At 50.1% G+C, this 19,493-nt stretch overlaps 2 protein-coding genes across 3 annotated transcripts; both read right to left on the bottom strand.

Moving 5' to 3' along the window:
• Positions 1-550: 550 nt before the first annotated feature.
• On the bottom strand, positions 551-3,329 carry LOC132348574 (putative testis-specific Y-encoded-like protein 3). Its single transcript, XM_059896202.1, is given in 2 exon segments — positions 551-2,309; positions 2,311-3,329. Coding segments are annotated over 2 exon segments (1,065 nt in total). The 5' UTR covers positions 3,205-3,329; the 3' UTR covers positions 551-2,138.
• A 2,067-nt stretch (positions 3,330-5,396) lies between these two features.
• PLAGL2 (PLAG1 like zinc finger 2) lies at positions 5,397-19,418 on the bottom strand. 2 transcript variants are annotated; one of them, XM_059897764.1, is made up of 3 exons: positions 19,330-19,410; positions 13,730-14,102; positions 5,397-10,578 (listed from the first exon to the last, which is right to left on the bottom strand). In XM_059897764.1, exons 2-3 carry the CDS (start codon positions 13,987-13,989, stop codon positions 9,348-9,350), a joined length of 1,491 nt encoding a protein of 496 aa, XP_059753747.1. In that variant the 5' UTR covers positions 13,990-14,102; positions 19,330-19,410; the 3' UTR covers positions 5,397-9,347. The 2 variants fall into 2 exon arrangements, with proteins under 2 accessions (XP_059753747.1, XP_059753748.1); XM_059897765.1 differs by lacking the exon at positions 13,730-14,102 and having other exon boundaries at positions 19,330-19,418.
• Positions 19,419-19,493: the final 75 nt, after the last annotated feature.

Raw genomic sequence — 19,493 nt, 5'->3', positions numbered from 1 at the left:
ACCATACTCCAATAAAAAATTAATTAAAAAAAAAATCTACACGCAGACATAAAGAATGGACTTGAGGACGTGGGGAGTGGGAATGGTAAGCTGGCACGAAGTGAGAGAGTGGCATGGACATATATATCCCACTAGATAGCTAGTGGGAAGCAGCTGCATAGCACAGGGAGATCATCTCGGTGCTTTGTGACCACCTAGAGGGGTGGGATAGGGAGGGTGGGAGGGAGGCACAAGAGGGAGGAGATATGGGGATATATGTATATGTATAGCTGATTCACTTTGTTATAAAGCAGAAACTAACACACCATTGTAAAGCAATTATACTGCAATAAAGATGTTAAAAAAAATCTACAAATTTCCTCAATAGGGTTGACCATCAAAATTTTTAGAAACTGGAATAATCAAATAAAAATAAATTTAAAAAAATAAAAGGAAAAAAATTTTAAAAACTTAAAAGATCAATTGGTGAATCAAAAAAGTTAGGAAGATTCAGGGGCTCCCCTCCCTGCACCTCGCAGGCCCTCCTCCATCCCTGTCTTCCCAGCTGGCTCCAACTTCTCTTGCACTCCCCTGCCGAGAGCAGCCCCCCCCCCCTTTATTTTGTGTCAAGGCCTCCCCAGGTCCTCGGGAGCAGAAGACAAGGCCTTCCATGGGAAGGGGCCTGGGTATGGTCACTCCCCCAAAATGAGATGGAGACAGCCCCAGAAAACTGTCTTAGGGGGTCTTAGGAGGGGGGCACAGCTAAGCTCCTGTACCAACAGGATCCCATGAGGGTTTGGACCCGGCGAAAGGAGAAGAAAGTAGAGTTGGAGCTAAAGTTAGTCTCCAAGAACACAGCACGAAACAAAACAATGTGCTTTCCCTGCGGGCCCAGAGCTCCTGGTGTCTCTGCTCAGGGGCCCTGTGCTGTCCCCCCTTGCTGAGGGGGGCAGGGCACTGGAGCAGAGGGGGCAAAGAGAGCTCCGGCAAGCTACAGGACAACCCTCCCTCTCTGGAGACAATCAGAGAGGCAAATTCAACAAGAAAGCCTGTCTCCTCAGCTGTTTGTAAAAAACCCTGCTTCTTCAGTTATTTTGTTTCTGAGCTATCACTTTAGAGAAAATAAAAAGAAACATGTGAGCTCTCGGCAGGTGGAGAAAGGCCTCATGACCAGAAACACCCCCTCTCCAGCGCCCCCATGCTGGCAGCCTAAAAACAAGTGGAGACAGTGGAGTTGGGTTCTGTGTGAGTCCAGTGACTGGAGCTCAGGAAGGCAGGCTTCTGGAAGGGACCCCATTACTGCCCCTGCCTTAAGTGCATGCCCAGATATGCCAGTGTGGCAGAGTTCCTGGGGGTTTGGGAACTCTTGTGCATTGGCAGGTGGCCCACCTGGGTTCACAGGCAGTTCTTGAGGTCCTTATAGACCTGGGAGCAGGCAACAAGGTCGCTGGGAACGTGGGTGAAACTCACGAGAAGGGCGATGACCAGACACAGGTAGGACACAGACCGTCACAAGTCAGTAGCAGGTCGGGAGGTAGGACCAGCACAGGGGTAAGAAGAGCAGTGTGATCACAAAGAATGCATTGCCCACTGCTTCATGTCCTTGACCTCACCCCATGCCCATTCTGCTAGATGCTCAACAGTCCACTAGCCTGGCCTGTGGCCCTGAGGTCCTGGAATGTCCAAGTCTGGCTGACCAAGTGCACCCACTTCCTCTTGGGTGACAAGACTCACCATGCCACAGACAGGTGTGGGGTCAGCATAAATATGAAGCCCGGCATGCTGTGGCCTTGAAGGAGTAGGCCTCAAAGAGGCACTGGTCCTCCTAGTGATGACCTGTGGGTGCCCATGTAAAAAATGGGTGGAAGGCCATGATCAGACAGGTCCAGGCCATGAAGATGATGGTAGTACCTGTCCACAGCGCTGGGTGCTTGGGTAGACACTGTGGCATGTGACAGTCATGTGATGCATGGAGCCTACATGGAAACAGAAGAGCGTGGCCATGAAGGCCACAATCTCGGAGCTGAGTCCACTGAAGTCCAAAGGGCTCAGAGTACACGGAACAGAAAGCAGACAGCCGACTGCCATGGCTGGCCTAAGCACAGGTCCCCAGGAGGCAGAAAGGAGTCTTGCATAGGGGCCAGGTCGCAGGGCAGGACTTAGCCAGACTGGAACCCATAGGGCCTAGGAGGGGCCTCTGTGGGCCACCTTGCTAGGCCTTGCCTGGCTCTGTGGGGCCTATCCCAGAGCAGGTAGTACTGCAGGGGGTTGGGCCACAGGTCCTCTTTAATAATCTGGGCAACCCTGTCGGCCTCCGCGAGGCTGTGCTGTTGAGAACCAGCTGAAGAAGCTGCGGATGGTGTCCCGGTTCCTGTGTACCAGAGTTGGAGGTTCCTGGCCCCAGTGCCAGCGAATGCGACTTGCGATTGACACCACCCGGCCTGAGGATCTGCACTCATACTTCTTCACTATCACCTTGTTCCGGAAGTAGGGGCTGCTCCAAAAACTGAACTTGAACTTGCAGCCCGTCCTGGCGTGCCTGTGCTCCCTCACCTCCAAATTCATCAGGTAGCAGAGCATGTCTTCGCCTCGGGGGCTGATCATGCCTGACAGCTGCGGGTGGTTCAGGAAGGCGGTGACCCAGAAGCCAGGAATATTCTGGAGGATGAAGCTCCTTCGGGCTAGGTGCAACCGGTGCATGCGCCCAAACCTGCGCTCCAGCCGCAGGTAGGCCCTGTCCGCCTGGGCACTCACGGCCTCCAGCTCCCACTGGATGGCTTCCAGCGGGTCCACAACTGGGCCACCAAAGTTCAGGGGCCCCGGGCCTTGCTGCGCCTCCGCTCCCACCTCCAGCTTCTCCCCCTGCACCAGCTTCTCGGCCACCTCCATCTCCTGTCCCACATGCTGCTTCCCCACCTCCCGCTCCGCCTCCTCCATGAAGATGGCGCCCTCCCCAGTCGTCACTTCCTCTGCCTTCCCGCCGGCTCCAGCCCGAGCCTCCCACTCTTCTGCGCCACAGGTTTCTGGGGCCCCGTCCCCGAAAAGACCGTTTTCTGGGCTCAGGCCAGTGGCCGCGGAGGCCGCTTCCCGGCCTTCCCTGGCAGGCAGGGCGGTCCCTGGGCGGGCTGCGGGGTCGGAATACCCGCGACCCCCAGCCTCTTGGGCCCCAGACGCGGTGACCGGGCGCGCGGCGGTTTCCAGGCCCCCCGCACCCTCGTCCGCCATCACCTGCGGGAGCCTCCGGCCTGGAGGGGCTCGGGGCGCGCGGGCGACACTGCGGGCTCAGCGAGAGGGGCGGCTGGGTGGCTGGCAGCGACCCCAGCGGGACCGCGGGTAGTAGGCAGGGAGGCCCGATTTTCTCCTACAGGGCTCGCCCCGCCCCTTGCGCCCCCACCCTTTCCCGGAGTGATTCGCAAGGGTTCCCCGGCTGTCTTGAGACTAGGCGACTGGTGGAGTGGCAGGGGGCTGCCCGGTGGGGATGCGACTGCGGGTGCCCAGACAGAACTGGGAGTCGGCGGTGGAAATGGGGTGAAGTGCAGGTGTGTACCAAGCAGCGAACAGCTCTGAGCAGGCGCCCAGGATCAGGCCCAACCCCACAGCCACCACGCCAGGCAATTACTGTTCCCCCCATCTGCAGTGGACAGGTGGGAGTCGGCTGGTGCCCACACTTGACTGTGGCTTTGGGGCAGCTTTCACAGGATAAATTACTCAGGCATATGCAGAGGACTCAAGAGGTATCCCTTGCAGAAGCTGACTAGACTGAAACTTGCATAGTAATTGTCAGGCACACGGAGGTGCTCAAAATATTTGTGGAAAAAGGAAGAAACAAGGTCTGAGTAGAAGGATCTAGGGGCAAGGGAAGGTCCCAAATGCTGCCAACCAGGAAGCAAGTGGGCCTCTGCCTGGTTTCCCTGAACGAGCTGGATCTTCCTGGGCTGACAGGCTGAAGGGTGGACATGGCTTCACCTCGTCCTAGGCCTAGGGGCTACCCCTTTCTCTGCTCCAGACATTTCATAAATGTGAACTCTAGTCTGAAGTGCAGGGTCTGTGCACAGATAGTTAAGAGCCTAGATGGACCAGCCCCTGCAGCCCTGATCCTGCAAGTGCACCTTCACTCCTGTGATCTCAGCTCCCAAACTTGTGGCCCATGGAGGTCAATACACCCAATACCCCACCCGCTCACCTGGAAGTCCTTGCCACCTCCTCCAGAAGGCCTTCAGCTTCCTCCCATCCAATGGAAAAGATAGCTTTGAGTCCCCAGACCCACTCATGGGTACGCATCCCCTAGAGGGCAAGGTGGATTCTCTTGGGGCCCTAGCAGGGATCCGACCCACTGGGGTGGACAGTCAAGTAAACAGAAGGCCAAAGAGATGAAGAGCCAGCCCACTGCCTTTGTACGTAAAGCACCTGTTACACACATTAACACTTAACGTCCCATAACCTCTTGGGCTGGTCTCTGGAGTGATTTGCACTGCTTGGCTATGAACACTGGCTCCAGACCACAGAAAAGCAAGCTCGGTATGAGCCCTGGACAGGAGGATCTCAGCACAAGGGATGGGGCCCAGAATAGTGATGACTACCTTCACTGGAGACTGGCCAAGCAACAACAGGTGAAGCCATAATAGCCTTTCAAGAGTCTGTCTGAACCAAATGGGTAGGCACAAGTGTGGTCAAGTTTAGGTCCTAGCTCTGTCACTTACCAGCTGTGCACCTTGGGCAATGGATGACATTTTTTTCTTGGACAACAAGCATCCATTCCTCATCCTAACAGTACCCCAAATTTCCTTTGAGAAACTACTCCAACCCTTGTCTCAGCCTTGTCATCACTGGCCTATAGTGACTGGTTTTGGGATGGCACAGAATGCCATCATGGCCAATGAGACAGGAGACACTTACTGAGGCTTCCGTGAATAAAGGACTCCTCTCTCCTTTGAGAGCCCAGAAAGGGTCCCTCTCCATTTGTGGTCAGCACTGTGTGAAAATGATTGGAATTATGGCAGCATTCTTCTCCTACACAAAGGGACAAACCATTTTGAAGGGCTGGAGGATGAAGTCACAACTGCACAAGATAGGGCAAAAACAGGAATGCTAAGGCCAACCACGTTTGAGTTGCTGGATCAATATTAACCTCAAGACTGCACTCCATCCGGCATTTTCAGTGACATGAAATTTCACCGTTTAAGCCAATTTGGTTTTTCTGACTCTTGCACCCAAGATTATTAAGTGGTGGCATGATGCCACTTACCTCAAAGATCTTTAATTTCAAAGTGCAAAGTTTGTAGGTGCTAATGTGAAGGGTTGTTACTGTCTGCCCTATACTCATCATCCCCTTGGATGCTAAAGATGTCTGGATTCCAATTCTTCTTCAGGCTCTCTCCTACCCCTTTCCAATCAAACAGGTTCACAACTTCCAAACACATCATTCAGAAGTTTTTAATAAACAACTTCATTATAAAAACTTTTTTTTGAAAATGTAATTCTGCAAAACATTGAAAAATCTACTTTAACAAAGATAGGCCCTGTGCATTTTCTAATGGCACTTATATTTTACAATTAAAAACCTTGTTTTATATAAAGCCAAAAATACTCCAAGAGGTTATTCACTGTGTGTACAAAGTGCTAGAAGGTTTTGTCTTGTATTTTTCTCTTTAAATAATCTGGCGTTACGAAAGAGTGGCTCCAAAGCCTTGACCACTGGGAAGGAGGGAGGGAGGTGTATGAGAAGTGGTGTTTCAGTTCTAGTGCCGAATAGTAGGAGGTGGAGAGGTGCACTATGGGGAGAATCCGCTAAGGAAGTAAGCTTACATCCGAAGAAACTGAACTGGAACGCTTCTTCCAAACCCCTCCATAGAGGCACTAGATTATGATGGTGGATCCTTCTCCTGTCAGAACCAGTACACCCCTTTCCCTCGCCACAGACCCTACTCTCCAGTGGTGAGGTTACAGCCAATTCCTTCCACAGCAGGTTCAGAGTTCCAGGAGAGGCCAGGGTGGGGTCCCAGAGGAATCTGGACTTTTCTGGCCAACACCTGCCTAAGGCAAAGTTTCTTATTACATAAATATCCTTGTTAAAAAGCAAAATATTGATCCTGTACAATATAAACTGTTAAAAAAAAAATCGTGCTTAAAAACAGCTCCTAGATAAGAGAGGAGGTGGAGAGAGGGGTGGAGAAAACAGCTACCAAAAAGAAGGGGGGTAGGGACTTAAAGGGCTACTAGGGGAAAGTTTAGGGCAGTGAGAGAATTTCAACTTAGGACAATATCTACGAGCAAAAGAAGTAATCACACCTGCTTCCCAGATTTCCATTAACAAAATGCCATTGTAAAAGGGTGAGGGAAAAAAAACTCAATTGTTATTCCTTTCCCTACCTCTCACCTCTCTAAGATGTGCACAGATTCTCTGAGCTGACACAACTGGGCATGCTATCCCCTGGCCCCCAGGACTGCACTCAACCCTGACCAGCTACTGTGCAGAGGGGGAGTTGCCTGCCACTGTTCAGGGCAGCTCATGCTGACAGAGGTTGGAGGTGGTGGGGGAAGGGAACATCACCCCTTTTCCTGGTCCCCGTTTGGTCTCTGCCAACATGCCATGGCTCCTGTCCTGGGCAGAAACCCCTAGGCTCTCATGGCCTCAGTAAGGGTACTGAAGTGGGTTTGGTACTGAGTAGGATAAAGCTATTCTTATCCTTTGAACAACCAGGCCAATATGGACTCTTTTTTTTCCTTTTTTTTAAATTTTGGGGAGGTTTAAGAAACAGCTGGGTGTCTATGGCCCAAAAAAAAAAAAAAAAAAGGTGAAGGCAGATGTTCCTCTGCACCAGCAAAGTTCACAGTGATAGGAAAATTCCTTGTGGGTGGGAAGGGCATTGAAGGAAGAAGAAAAGAGGAACAGGACGGAAGGAAGAAGTGAGGGGAGGAGGGGCAAGGCCCCAGTTACAAGGTTTTAAATAGTTGCTTTGCCTGTCCTATGAGTTTCCCAGCATCACTAATGGGGGAGAGTATTCAAGGAAGGGACAGGAAAGAGCAGGCAAAGAGGAGGGGACTCTTCTAACAGCCCAAGACTTTATATCCTGTGGCCAGAGGCCCATTTGCCTCTGTAACCGAAAGGTGCAGGGAAGGTGGCAGGGAGGGGTGAGGGTTGCTGGGTCTAGTGATGAAGATCAGAGACGACAAGGAGAATGGCAGCAGAGTCCTGTTTGGATGCTCACATACCATTTCCTATGTACGAGTCCCAATAACATGCACAGCATGCAGGAGGTGGCTGCGTACCAAGGGGACGCTTTTAAAAGTAAACCTTAATTAGTCTCTGGGACTCACTGAAACTAATTTTTAGAAGCAAATCACCTACTCTGATTCTAATCTTGCCAGACACCTTTATATCTGGTTTTGTCTTTTTTTTAAAAAAGGTATCCCAAACTAGCCTGCCTAAATTAAAACATGCTTATTCACTCCACATTGCTTCCAATCAAGAGCCAGGGAGCAACATTTTAAGGCTTTCACCTCAAAGGAAGAGTACTGGCCTGGGCTGAAGCAGAAGCCTGGGTCTTGGACCTGCTCAGTTCCTGATGATAAACCAAAGTGATTTCTAGACAGAAGGGGGCGGGGGAGGACTGGGAAGAGGCTGAGGCAGTTCCTTGGTAGTTTGTCCTGAAACCCTAGTGGAGAAGCCAGTATGAGGCACCTGCTGAGAGAAGCGCCCAGAAACTGCTGGCTGCATCTGTAGGAGTTAACAGTAAAGAGGTAGGAGTGTGTTTCTGAATCAGAGTGGAAGTGTCTCAAGAGGGCCCCACACTGGTGGTCCCTGAGCTGCCTCCCTTCCACGAGTGGGAAGAGCGAAGCCCATGCAGAACTGAGATGAAGCAGGGATGGGGTTCAGCTGGGCAAAAGCTGTGCTGTCTGTGGCAGGGAGCCCCACAAGTCAGAAGAGAAGAACTAATCATTTGTTGCAAGAAACTTGCTGAGTACTGGGGGCAAAAGTGAGAGGGGCCACAAAAGGAAGATGGAAGTTCTTTGATGGAGAGCAGAGAAGCCTAGGCACAGTGGGCCTGAGTCCACGGGACTGCAAAGTGGAAGAGAGAGGAGGAACACTGTGGAGAAGAAAAAAGTTTGGTATGGGAGGCAATGATGTACACCCAGAGATTAGGACTCAACTATCTGCCCAGTCCTAACTTTCTGAAAACTCTTCTTCCAACAATTCCACAACTTCCTGGAAAAGAGACAGGAGACAAATGAGGTCTCACCCTCTCCTTTGCTATCCACACCAGCCTAGAACCGGAGTCCCTCGTTCCAAGACTAATGATAAAAGCTCATGACATTCAGGGTGGGGATTAGAGAATTGGGGCAGGGGGTGATGGAAGTGGGCATGCCTTATCATTTCTTCCCCTCTCCAGTTCAAAAGGAGGATGAGGGGGTCATGATGTACTTGGAGAAAAACAGAATTGCAGACCTGTGAGAAAACTGCTCCAATCTTCTTGCCTGTCTCCTGTGGACTCTGCCGAGGAAGGCAGGAACAGACACAGTCATGGAAGATGGCAGAGACTGAAGCAGTCCAAAGTCAGTTTATTTCCCCACAGGGGAAAAATATGACCTCAAGTGAAGAGAAGTCAGTGAGACCCGACTCCGCCTTGTAAACAGGGCTCCAGTTAACACCAGGTACCAAATGGTTCCGAATGGTGCCAACTGGAATGGACTGGTGGGAATGGATTCACGGTGTGTAAACAATGTTCACTGCAATCATTCTAAGGCTATACAGCTCAGCAAGGGAGGTGAAATGGTGTGTCAGAGGCGACTGTGTAAACGGTACCGTTGCTGGAAAACACTGAAAATGGAGGTGCTAGGACAGGAGGGATGGAGGTGATGGGGAAGAACAGAGGCCCTCTCTCCTGCCTGTTGGTTGGAAGCAGGCGATGGACCCTCTGCAGCAGGGCCTAACCAACTGCTGTGGGGTCTGCAGGCTGGGACCAGAAGACGGGCTTCTTGGGCTATTTCTCTCGAGGTCATCCAAAGTAAAACCCTCTGTGTCTCCAAGAGACCTCTCCCTTCTCCAAAGAGAAGGAGGTTCTGATGCTTTGGAGAGGGAGAGGGCTAGGTGTGGCTCCCGATTCAGATTTAAAAAAAAAAAAAAAAAAAAAAAGTAAAAATACCTGAAGTCCTATTGAATGACATCTTTTCATGGGGTTGGGGCTCAAGGCTCCTCCTGGAACTGATCCTGGAGCCCAACCCCCAAACCAAGTGCTCCATACAGATACTGGAATTTTTTCTTTTTGAACTCAGCTCTGAAAGCTCAGCTGCCTTCATGGGGGATGCATATGGGGTAGATACTGAGACTCCCTGACAGAGCCAAGACTGAGCTGAGGTCCTCCTTGGGGCTACTGGAATGCCTGGTGGAAACGAGGCAGGGTGGTGGTGCTCAGGCCAGAGGTGAAGACAGGAGGCAAGGAGTGCAGAGGCCCAAAGTTCAGCGGTCCCCCAGCTCCCGGGGAATCTTGAGGCTGAGCTTGCAAAGTGGTGAGCAGGGGCTGCGCCTCGGCCTGGGAGTAGCCCATGACCAGGCCTCCTGTGGCCCCGGGCGGGTTACACGGGGGCAGGTTGAGAGGAAGAAAGCCCAGTAAGTGGGAGAAGTCCACATTAGCAGCGCAGAGGGCCTCAGAGAGGTTGGCGGGGCTCTTGGTGAGCAGTGCTTCATCTAGGAGGGCCGCAGCTGCCGCCGGCTGAGGTGAGGCGGGCTGGGGTTCAGCGGATGAGAGAGACAGGCTTCCAGGAAGCTCCGCCAGAAAACTATCCACCTCCACTTTGGGCAATTTGTCGGGCAAGTATGAGGTAGATCCAAGCTGGTATTTTGGAGGAAGCTGAGCTGGGGAAGAGATAGGTGAGGACTCCAGAGGGTAGCTCATACCCATGGGCAGCGTGTTGTGCACCAGGGAGTGTGGCACGCCCGCACTGGGCATGGTAGGGATGTGGGCACCATACATGCCCATGGGCAACATGCCAGGGAAGGCCTTGGCCCCCATCACGTCCCGAGAGGCCATGCACAGCACAGGGCTCAGCTCTTCCTTCACGTTGACTGTGGAGCTGCAGCTGAGTAGGCCTAACATGTCCACTGGCTCTGTCTTGATCTTGAGCAGCTCTTGCGAGTGACTCTTCTTGACATGACGTGTCAGGTGGTCTTTGCGGCCAAATCGCTGGGCACAGTACTGGCACAGGAAGTCTTTCCGGCCTGTGTGGACCACCAGGTGCCGCCGCACATCCTTACGAGTATAGAACCGCCGGTCACAGTGGTCACAGGGGTGCTTCTTCTCCTTGGCACCACCTGCTACCCGGCGTGAGTGGGCCTTCAGGTGCTCTAGCAGGGCCTGGGTACTCTCGAAGGTCTGCAGGCACACCTTGCAGCTGAGGTCACCACTGCTGGCGGCATGCATGGCCAGGTGGCGCCGGTAGCCCAGCTTCGTATTGTAATTCTTACCGCACTCAGAACAGTGGAGGGCCTCTTTGTTGGGGTCATGCGTCTGCAGGTGGTTCCGCAGATGATCCTTGCGGTGAAACATCTTATCACAGTACATGCACTGGTGGGGTTTCTGGGCTGAGTGAGTGGCCATGTGCCTGGAGACAGGGATGGAGGACAGGAGAAAGAAATGAGATCACAAGGGCTGGCTAGACAACTGAGATGTCCACTAACAGGCAACTAGACACAAAAATTATGGTACAGCCATGCAATGGAATGGAATACCATGCCAACTGTATTCTATAGATATCCTTGACCACCTGCAAAATCACGTGTACTGCTATTCTTTGCAGCACTGATTTTAGTAGCAAAAAATCAGGAACAATCTAAATGTCCATCAATAGGGAACTGATTAAGTTATTCTAAGTCCATAAAATGACTCAACTTTTTTTTTTTTTCTGGCCATGAGGCTTGTGGGATCTTAGTTCCCTGATCAGGGATCGAACCTGGGCCCTCAGCAGTGAAAGTGCAGAGTCCTAACCACTGGACCACCAGAGAATTCCCAACTCAACTTTTTAAAATAATGGCAGCTTTATATGTACCACAGGTAACAAGCTCCTAGATACACTTAAGTCGAAAAAACCTATGAGACAGAATAGTCCCTATGGAATGGTACTATACATATGAAAAGAGGGAAGATATATGTATGTTTGCTTGTATAAGCTTAAAATATTTCTGGAAGGCTACACAAGAAACTGACAACATTGGCTACCTATAGGGAGAAGAAATGGGCAGCTTTTATGGGTGTGATGGAGAATTTTCATTATATACCTTTTGAATTTTGAATGCATTTGCTTTGCAAAAAAAAGTGTATTTACAAAAATTTAAATGACACAATAAAGGGAGAATGAAATATATCTAAACTTCCTGATCTGGAACAATATCCGAAGATATAGGGAGCCAAGTCAAAAAAGGAAGTTCAGTATAGTGTGTGTAATACAATCCCCTGTGAAAATAAAAAAGGAAGGGAATACACGTTTGAATGTCTCAACAAGGATACACAAGAAACTGCCTTTGGGGAGGAGAATAGTGGCTTCGAGTGTGACAATTCATTTTTCACTGCATGCCCACTGGTACCATTTAAACTGTTTGCCACACAAAGCAGCAACATTTAATTTTAGTATATGTACTGCCGAAGCAAGCACAGCAGCAACATTTAAACAAGTGTTTTTTTGTGATACGGCACCTCAGTGTCCCTTGGTTTGCTCCTGCTCCTTTCTGGCTGGAAAGCAGCTCAGAATCCAGGAACTGCAATCCAGAGCTCCACAGTACATTCAGAATCAACTCAGCAAGACTTGGGGGTCCCACGGTTTGCAAGCCCTGTGTGAGCTGTGTGATTAACCTTGTTCTCCCTAAGAGGCTGAAGCACAGGGCAGCCCCACCCACCAGTCAGTAAGTGGCAGAGGCTGAATTTAAACACAGACCTTCTTGAGACCCGGGTTCACTTAGGTATGCCACTGCTGTCTCTAGCACAGCACCCAGTGATTCGTATCAATCGTACCCATTACCCTCATGCTATGTGTGAGTGCTCACACCTATCAGGGTTACTATTAACCTCCTGTGACACAACTGCCATGAAAACGTATGAGAGGGAGATGCTGAGTGATCCACAGTCTACTTCCCTCATTTTGAAGGTGAGGAAACTAAGGCCCAGAGAGGTTTAGTAATTCACCTAAAATACAGTGACTATGGGTGGAGTCAAGGCTCCTGTCTCCTGGCCCAGGACCTTTCCTGTAGCCTCCCACTGACACTCAGACTGTCACTAAGAAAGTCTAAGAGGACAGCCCCAACTGGAACCCACCTAAGACAGAGGAGCACACAGAATCAAAGCATTCCTGAGGACCACAGAACTGTCATGAGGGCAATCCTGGCCACACGCTACCCTGTTACCTGTTTTAGTTCCTTCCTATCAACTGTTTTCCAGATAAGGAACTGAGGCTTTCTGTGGTCATCTTGTTCTTGTATTTACTCATTTACTGTCTGTCCCTGCTATTAGACAGTAAACTCAAGGAGGGCCAGCACCCCCATCTGTCTGGCTCACTGTTCTGTCCGTATCACTGAACACTGTGCCTGGTATGTGGCAGGAGCTCAATAAATAATAGTCAAGAGATGAATGACTGTGCATAAGGAAGTCTACATTATTGGTAAAGGGCATGTTCATGGTCCTCTGATGGAAAGGCAAGGATAAAATCAAAATTACGTCTGAGCAGGCCCCCCTCCCTTCAAAGCTGCTCTGTCATTATCTGCTTTACACCAGGGCTTTCACATTCCATTTCACTTTAAGTAGGGGTTCTTGGGCTTAGAAGTTTCAGGCAATCTTCCAACCCAGAGGACACCAGGGACTCTACAGAGACATAAGTAATCATCTGAGTGGCATGCTAGTTCAGTAGAAGAGGCACTGCAGGACCTAAGAAGCTATAGACCTTGGGTAAGTTACTTCTCCACTCTGAGCCTGCACTTTAAAATTTACAGATTGGACCTGAGGGTCTCCTTTTCCTTCTAAACTTCTAAAACTGATTCCTAATTTGGGGCTAATATTCTGACCATTACCTGACATAGGTGGGGAAAGTAGCACAGGCACACCTCGGAGATATTGCAGGTTTGGTTCCAGACCACTGCGATAAAGTGAACATCACAATAATAGGAGTCACATGAATTTTTTGGTTTCCTAGTGCATATAAAAGTTATGTTTACACTATACTGTGGTCTATTAAGTGTGCAATAGCATTATGTCTAAAAAAACCAATGTATATACTTAATTAACAAATACTTTATTGCTAAAAAATGCTAGCTATCATCTGAGCCTTCAGCAAGCTATATTCTTTTTTTGTGAGAATTACCAAAACATGACACAGAGACATGAAGTGAGCAAATGCTGTTGGAAAACTGGGCCAACTTTCTTGACTGGGAGTTGCCACAAACCTTCAATTTGTAAAAAACGCAGTATCTGAGAAGTACAATAAAGTGAAGTGCAATACAATGAGGTATACCTGTATTGAAAAAAAAAAATTCTATCTAGTTTGTTCATGGCTATCTGATATTGTACCCATCAGATTCTAGTGTTTGAATAAAAAATACCACCATTATTTTGCAGTGAGTGACCTCAAACGGTTGACGTTCAGGGTACACTTATGGGACAAATTAACCTCTACTCTTCTGCCACAGATAAAGTCCCACACTCAGTGGAGTCTCTCTGGCTTCATCCTCTGGAAACCTCAGGGCAGGAAGAGGTATGGGAGTATCACCTACCTATACAGCTTGTACTTGGAGGCAAACGCCTTGCCACAGTGCAGCTGAGGGCAGCTATACGGTCTCTGCTCTGGATGGGGGAGGCTCTGAGGCCTCAGCTTCTCCCCATTTGAGAAGGGTGTCCCCGAGATTTCACATTGGCACTTCACTTGACTGTCCGCCTCCCGGCCCCGAGGCCTGGGAACTAGTTTCCAGCCCACTTCCTCCTCCTGCTTTGCATCTTGAATCCAGGGGGGGACGCTGGTGAAAAATGTGGTCATGGCAAGGCTAATGGCGAAGGGCCATGTTATTGAGAAAGCCTCCCCATCAGCTCCACAGGGCTCTGTGCTCTGTCACAGCCTCCAACGCAGCCTTCAGAAAACAATCTCTTCACCTGAAACATCAGAACACCTGGTGTTAGGGAGCCCAATACCATGAAAACATGGGCTCTGGAGGCAGAGAGATCCCCGTTCCATCCCAGCCCTTCCACTTAGAAGCCATGTGACTTTCAGCCAATTACTTACTTCCCTGATCTGTTCCCTCATTTACAAAATGGGCTTAATAATCTCCTACATCATAAGGATCTTTTGAGGATTAAATGAGATAATAAATATAAAGCATTCAGCAGAAGGCTGGGCACCTAGTAAGTGCTTAGTGGTAACTATTATTACAAGTACCACCTAGGCTAATAGGAAAACAGGATAATCAGAGGAAGTAAAAGCCCTAAACTCCAGACTTTCCCTTCTAACTTCACTTTTACATCCTTTCCACTAAATTTAGGAATAGCAGCACCTCCTCCTCCTCTTCACCCTACCTCCTCCTCACTTTCTACAATTCTCCTCATAGAGGTGCTAAGGAGCAATAAAATGCCCAAAAGGCATCAGAGGAGAAAGAAGAAGCCATTACTTAGGAAATTTACACCCTGGAGAGTCAGCCCCTGCGCCAGATGTGTTTCTTAGCAGCATATCGACATCAAGAGGTTCTGTCTGAGGAAGGCAACAGCAGACTCAGCATTTCCACTAAACCAGTACTAGTCTTGTCCCGCCCTCAACCACCACTCTGGGTCTCTTGGTCTCAGGGCCCAAACCATACTTCTTTAGCAAAGCCCGTCGAACACGCAAGGTGTTGAGTGGTGTTGAGGGTCCCAAAGACCCTCATAGAACACGGGAATGTCTCCATTATGAGCAAGTAACACACCTGCATTAGAACTTAGACTCCATCACCAAACTCTGATTCTTTGAGAGTTCAGATCACATCTTTTTCATCTCCATACACCTAACATCTAGAAAAGGACTTTCAACTTTCTTTTAGATGAGTAAATCAGTCATTGAATGCAAGTGGATTCTTATTGGCTAACATGCTCAGGAAGTTCTGGTTTAAACTGAGTTCCAAAGTAGGGAGCCAATATCTTGAAGTCTGATGCTTTCTACTGGGTTGTGGAGTGGGGCGGGGGAGCAAAGGTGACACAACTTCTTTCCTGACTCAACTCAGAGGAAGAGAGAAAGGGCATTACCGTACTGATTCTCAAAAGGGGGACAACAGAGCCACATTCACACTCACAAGCTCATCACACAAGATTACCAACCCCAATGCAACTTGCTATAACAGGGGGATTTCCTTTGAAGAGGTCATGCCAAAATTTGGTCATGAGGCTTTTCCATGTGAAGGGAGCAAAAGGGGTATCTGGGGATTGTCCATGAGAATCTGGGGAGGGCTCCAATTGCACAAACTAGCTGTGGGCCAAAGAATGCTTGCTCAGCTCATTAGCACCTGCTGCTTACAGTGACCATTCAACCAACAGGCTGGCCGTGAACGAGATGATGGGATCAGCGGGTTTATGCCCGAGAGAGCTTTGCTCATCATTAACATAAGCTACGTCCTGTTCAGGAACCATTCCTCTTGTTGAAGAAACACTGCAATGTAATATGATAAACATCTCCCTATCACGAGTGGAGATTTGCCTAGAAAGATCTGCACAAAGGTGGCTGCATTTTGCATGAGTCACGTGTTAGCACTAAAAACTAGTCCCGCTTGAGCCTTCGAGTCATCATGGCATATTTGCCTGCTTCACGATAAACCTCAAAGGCCTCTGATGTCTGGCTTTCATTGTTTAAGTCCCCTCCTTCTTCCAAAGGGTGGAATTACCTGTTTATAATACCAGCGATTACTAGGCAGCTTGGAATTGGGTAGAGAGCGAGCACGAATTTGAACATCTAGTTTGGAGGGAATTTCCCCCACCTTCAAAGTCAAATTCTGCACCACCCCCCCCCTCAATATGTGAAATCATGCACCTCAGCCTCTGGAAAGTTGGGAATGGCAGCCAGAGGGAAGCAAGTCACATCACTTTGGCTGATGTGAGAGAGGAGCCTAGCCTTGGAAATTCCACGCAAACTCAGAAAGAGAACAGTACGTCCCCCACCTCCCACACGTCCACCTCATCTGTTCTCCTGAACAAGCACAAACAAGACACAGCAGTTTAGTATGCTGCTGCTGGAAGAGTGAGTAATGGGCTTCTAGGAAAGAGGTTGATGGTGGCTAAGAAGAGCTCTCAAGGTTGTACTGACAGAACCAAAGGAGGAAGGCAGCAGCCATGTGCTTGCCTTGATTTACACTTAATGGGGCTATGGCTTTAGTGTTACCTTAGGAACCCTTCTGGAAATCTAGTTTTTCTCCCTCTGTCCCTTGTCTGCAAACTCCTTTCATCCAGGAAGATTCCTGGGCCTCTCCCACATTATCCGAAGGCCTATTCCTTCAGACATCTTCCTCTGCAAAACTGTGAAAAATTTCTGCTTCTCTTTCAAAGCTGCTCTTCAGGTCTCATACTCTAACCTTAACAACTACAGAAGCTGACAGAACCTGTTCCCATAAAACAAACACAATCAATCCCTCCCAGTTACTGGTATAACTCGGTATATTTTCATCCTAAGATTCCTTCTGGCGCCTGATCTGAAGAGGGAGGTATTGTGGAAAGAACCTTGGACTTGCTATCAGAAGACTGCCACTTACTGGCTGTGAAACCATGGGCAGGTTACGTAGTTTCTCTGAACCTCAGTTTCCTCAATTTCTAAAACAGACATTTGTTCTCCTTACCTATAAAATTCTCATGGAAGATTCAGTGAAACACTCTTGAAATGTCTGACATAAAACGTGTAAATACAAACAGTGCTGTCTCTGAGGTCTAAATTGTGTCTCCCTCTTTTCCGCACGGGGCCTGAATAGTACTACTTTTTTTTTTCTCCCTAGATGAGTCTTCTCAGGCCTCAGAGTGAGTTTCCTTCCCTTCCCAACATCTCCCCAGAATGCAGCCTTCCCCTTTTCCCTCACAATTAACCCTCAGCACATCCCCTGGAGCCAGTCCCCCTTACTTTATCTTCCTCCAGCACCATATCCTGGGCCAGAGTTCCCTCACTGTAGGAATCTCCTTTATTATTAAGGCCCCATACCCCAAATACAAATGCTTGCTAAAAACTCTGTATGGCCCTCTTTGGAAGCCTTTAAAGGAGACAAATCGCTTCCTCGTCTGTCTGTCCTCTGTTGTGTGCCATGATGCCTGCTGCCCTCTGATGAAACTATAGTTTTTATGGTGTTACATCATCTCTATAGAAACTGCGTTCTTTCTCCATTATTAGCCTGTTTCCTCATCTGTAAAACTAAAAATACTTACCTCACAGGCTTGTTGTAAGGATTATTTTAGTCAGGTATGCAAAGGGCTCAGCACAGGGCTTGGCTTGCTTTAAGTACCCAACAAAAGGCAGCTATTATCTTTGCCTTTGTATTGAGTTGCATGTTCCCACCTTCTGCTGCCACAGTTGAATTCTCTCAAACCTCCCCCCAAAACTGTTGAGAAATAGCGCCCCTGCACCAAGGAAAGGGTTAATCTGTAAGTGTTCTTAACTAGAGAGACCCACAGAGGATTAACAGCTCCACTTCAGTGACTACCCTAAAATAGCTTTTATCCCTGCTGCCCAAGAGCTACTTGGGGATCTGAAGAACTCAATTCAACACCTGCCGAGGAGGAAACACACCCAGGAACTTTCCTTGCGGTGGACACAATCTTCCCTTAAGCAGAACCCAAAATAGCAACTGGGAAATTATAAATAGAGATAAAAAACAGGTCCTGACCTGGGCATCAGAAACAAATCCAAAAGACACACTGACTGACTGGAGAACGGTGAGAAGGAAAGGGGGAAATGGGTATAGCTGCCCCCCCAAAACACACACACAAACACACATACACTCCAGAGTGGGGGGAGAATTAAATTACAGGGAGGCTGGAGCGTCTCAATGACTTGCATCATTCCAGGAGACATCAAACAGGATTAACAGAGGCTGCTAGTTCTTCTATCGGTGTAGATGGACCCTTTTTGGAGTCCTTTTGATTCATTATTTCCTCTGATTCCCGCTGCCTCCCCCTCCTAAGGAGGCCTTGAGCAAATGGCTGCAACTCACAACAGCCCCATTTTCACAAAGAGGAAACCTGATTAGACACCCCCCCCCCCAATCCCGTGGCCTCACATTGGGCGGTAGGGTTAGCAACCCCAGGCCAGACTCTTTCAGAGTCCCAGGCAGACAGGTGGGAAAACACGCACGCCAGGACACAGGAACACTTGCCGGTGAAAGTACCAACTCCCCACACCCGATGTCCCCTTATCTTGCACCTTACAAGCCCCTTTCCCCCACCGAGATGGGGCCAGGACAGGATTTGCAGGGGACAGCCTGTCTCCTGGTTCGTTTGTAGACCAGCATACTGCATGGGGGGAAAGGTTAAACGCCCCTGGGCTGGGAGGGCTTGGGGTAGACGGCTGCCAGACCAGGGACAGAAATTCAGGAAGAAGTCTGGAGGAGGTCTCAGGAATGGAAGGGAGGGAGGAGCAAGTTATCTCGATCCCTAAGAGACCACCACCCCACCCTCCGCAAAGAAAGAGAGACGGTGGGGGGTGGGGGATGGATTACACGGGCTGGAGGGTTAAAGGGGCTGAAGATAAAAGCGAATTCCCTGAATTTCAAGAGTCTCAAAATGGTACCGGGTGGAAGCTGTCTAGAGTTTGGGAGTACGATCGCCGAGGAGGGAACTATGGGTAGAAATTATCTGGGTTCCCCAGAACCAAATAATTGGGGGAAGCCTCAAAAGGGGTTATGTGGTTCTGGGAAATGAAACAGAGGAGAAAAAGCGAACTATTTGGAGCAGGAAAGGGGGTTATATGGGTCCGGGTAGGCGTGTCTGAGAGGAGAGAGCAGGTGCAGCTTATCTGCGTCCCCCAGACCCGGGTCCCTGGTAAGGTCAGCAGCGCGTTATCTGGGTCTCCAGGGAGCCTGGGGGGTCGGGAGTGGGGGACCCCCCCCCCCAGGGCTGAGGCTCCACGTCTCGGAAGGGAGGGGGCCAGCGGGGTTTCTTCAGGTCCCCCAGACTCAGGTATAGGGTCCGGGGAAAGTTTTCGTCACCCTGGGGCCTATCTGGGCCGGAATGGCGCAGAGGGGCCCTCGGGTCGGGGGTGTGGGCGACCGCGCTGAGGGGCCAGAGATGAGGGGCGCTGCCGCGCCGGGTGCCGGGCGCGCGGGCGCAGCGAGACTGCCTCCCGCCCCGCTCCCCGCCGTCCCCCGGGGCCCTCGCCCACACTCACCGCGCTCCGGGCCCCGCGCTGCGGGCCGGGCCGCGCTCGGGCTCCGCCAGGCCCGCTCAGGCCCCGGTAGTGGCGGCGGTCGGGCCATTGTGCGGTGCATTGTGGGAGCCGCGCGAGCGGGCGCTCGGCCCGTGGAGGGGGCGGTGCCGCGGGCTCTCTATGGT

This window comes from Balaenoptera ricei, chromosome 15, assembly GCF_028023285.1.
Source record: "Balaenoptera ricei isolate mBalRic1 chromosome 15, mBalRic1.hap2, whole genome shotgun sequence".
Lineage (NCBI taxonomy): Eukaryota > Metazoa > Chordata > Mammalia > Artiodactyla > Balaenopteridae > Balaenoptera > Balaenoptera ricei.
The sequence above is the reverse complement of the archived record's forward strand: the minus strand, read 5'-3'. Positions and strand labels throughout refer to the sequence as shown.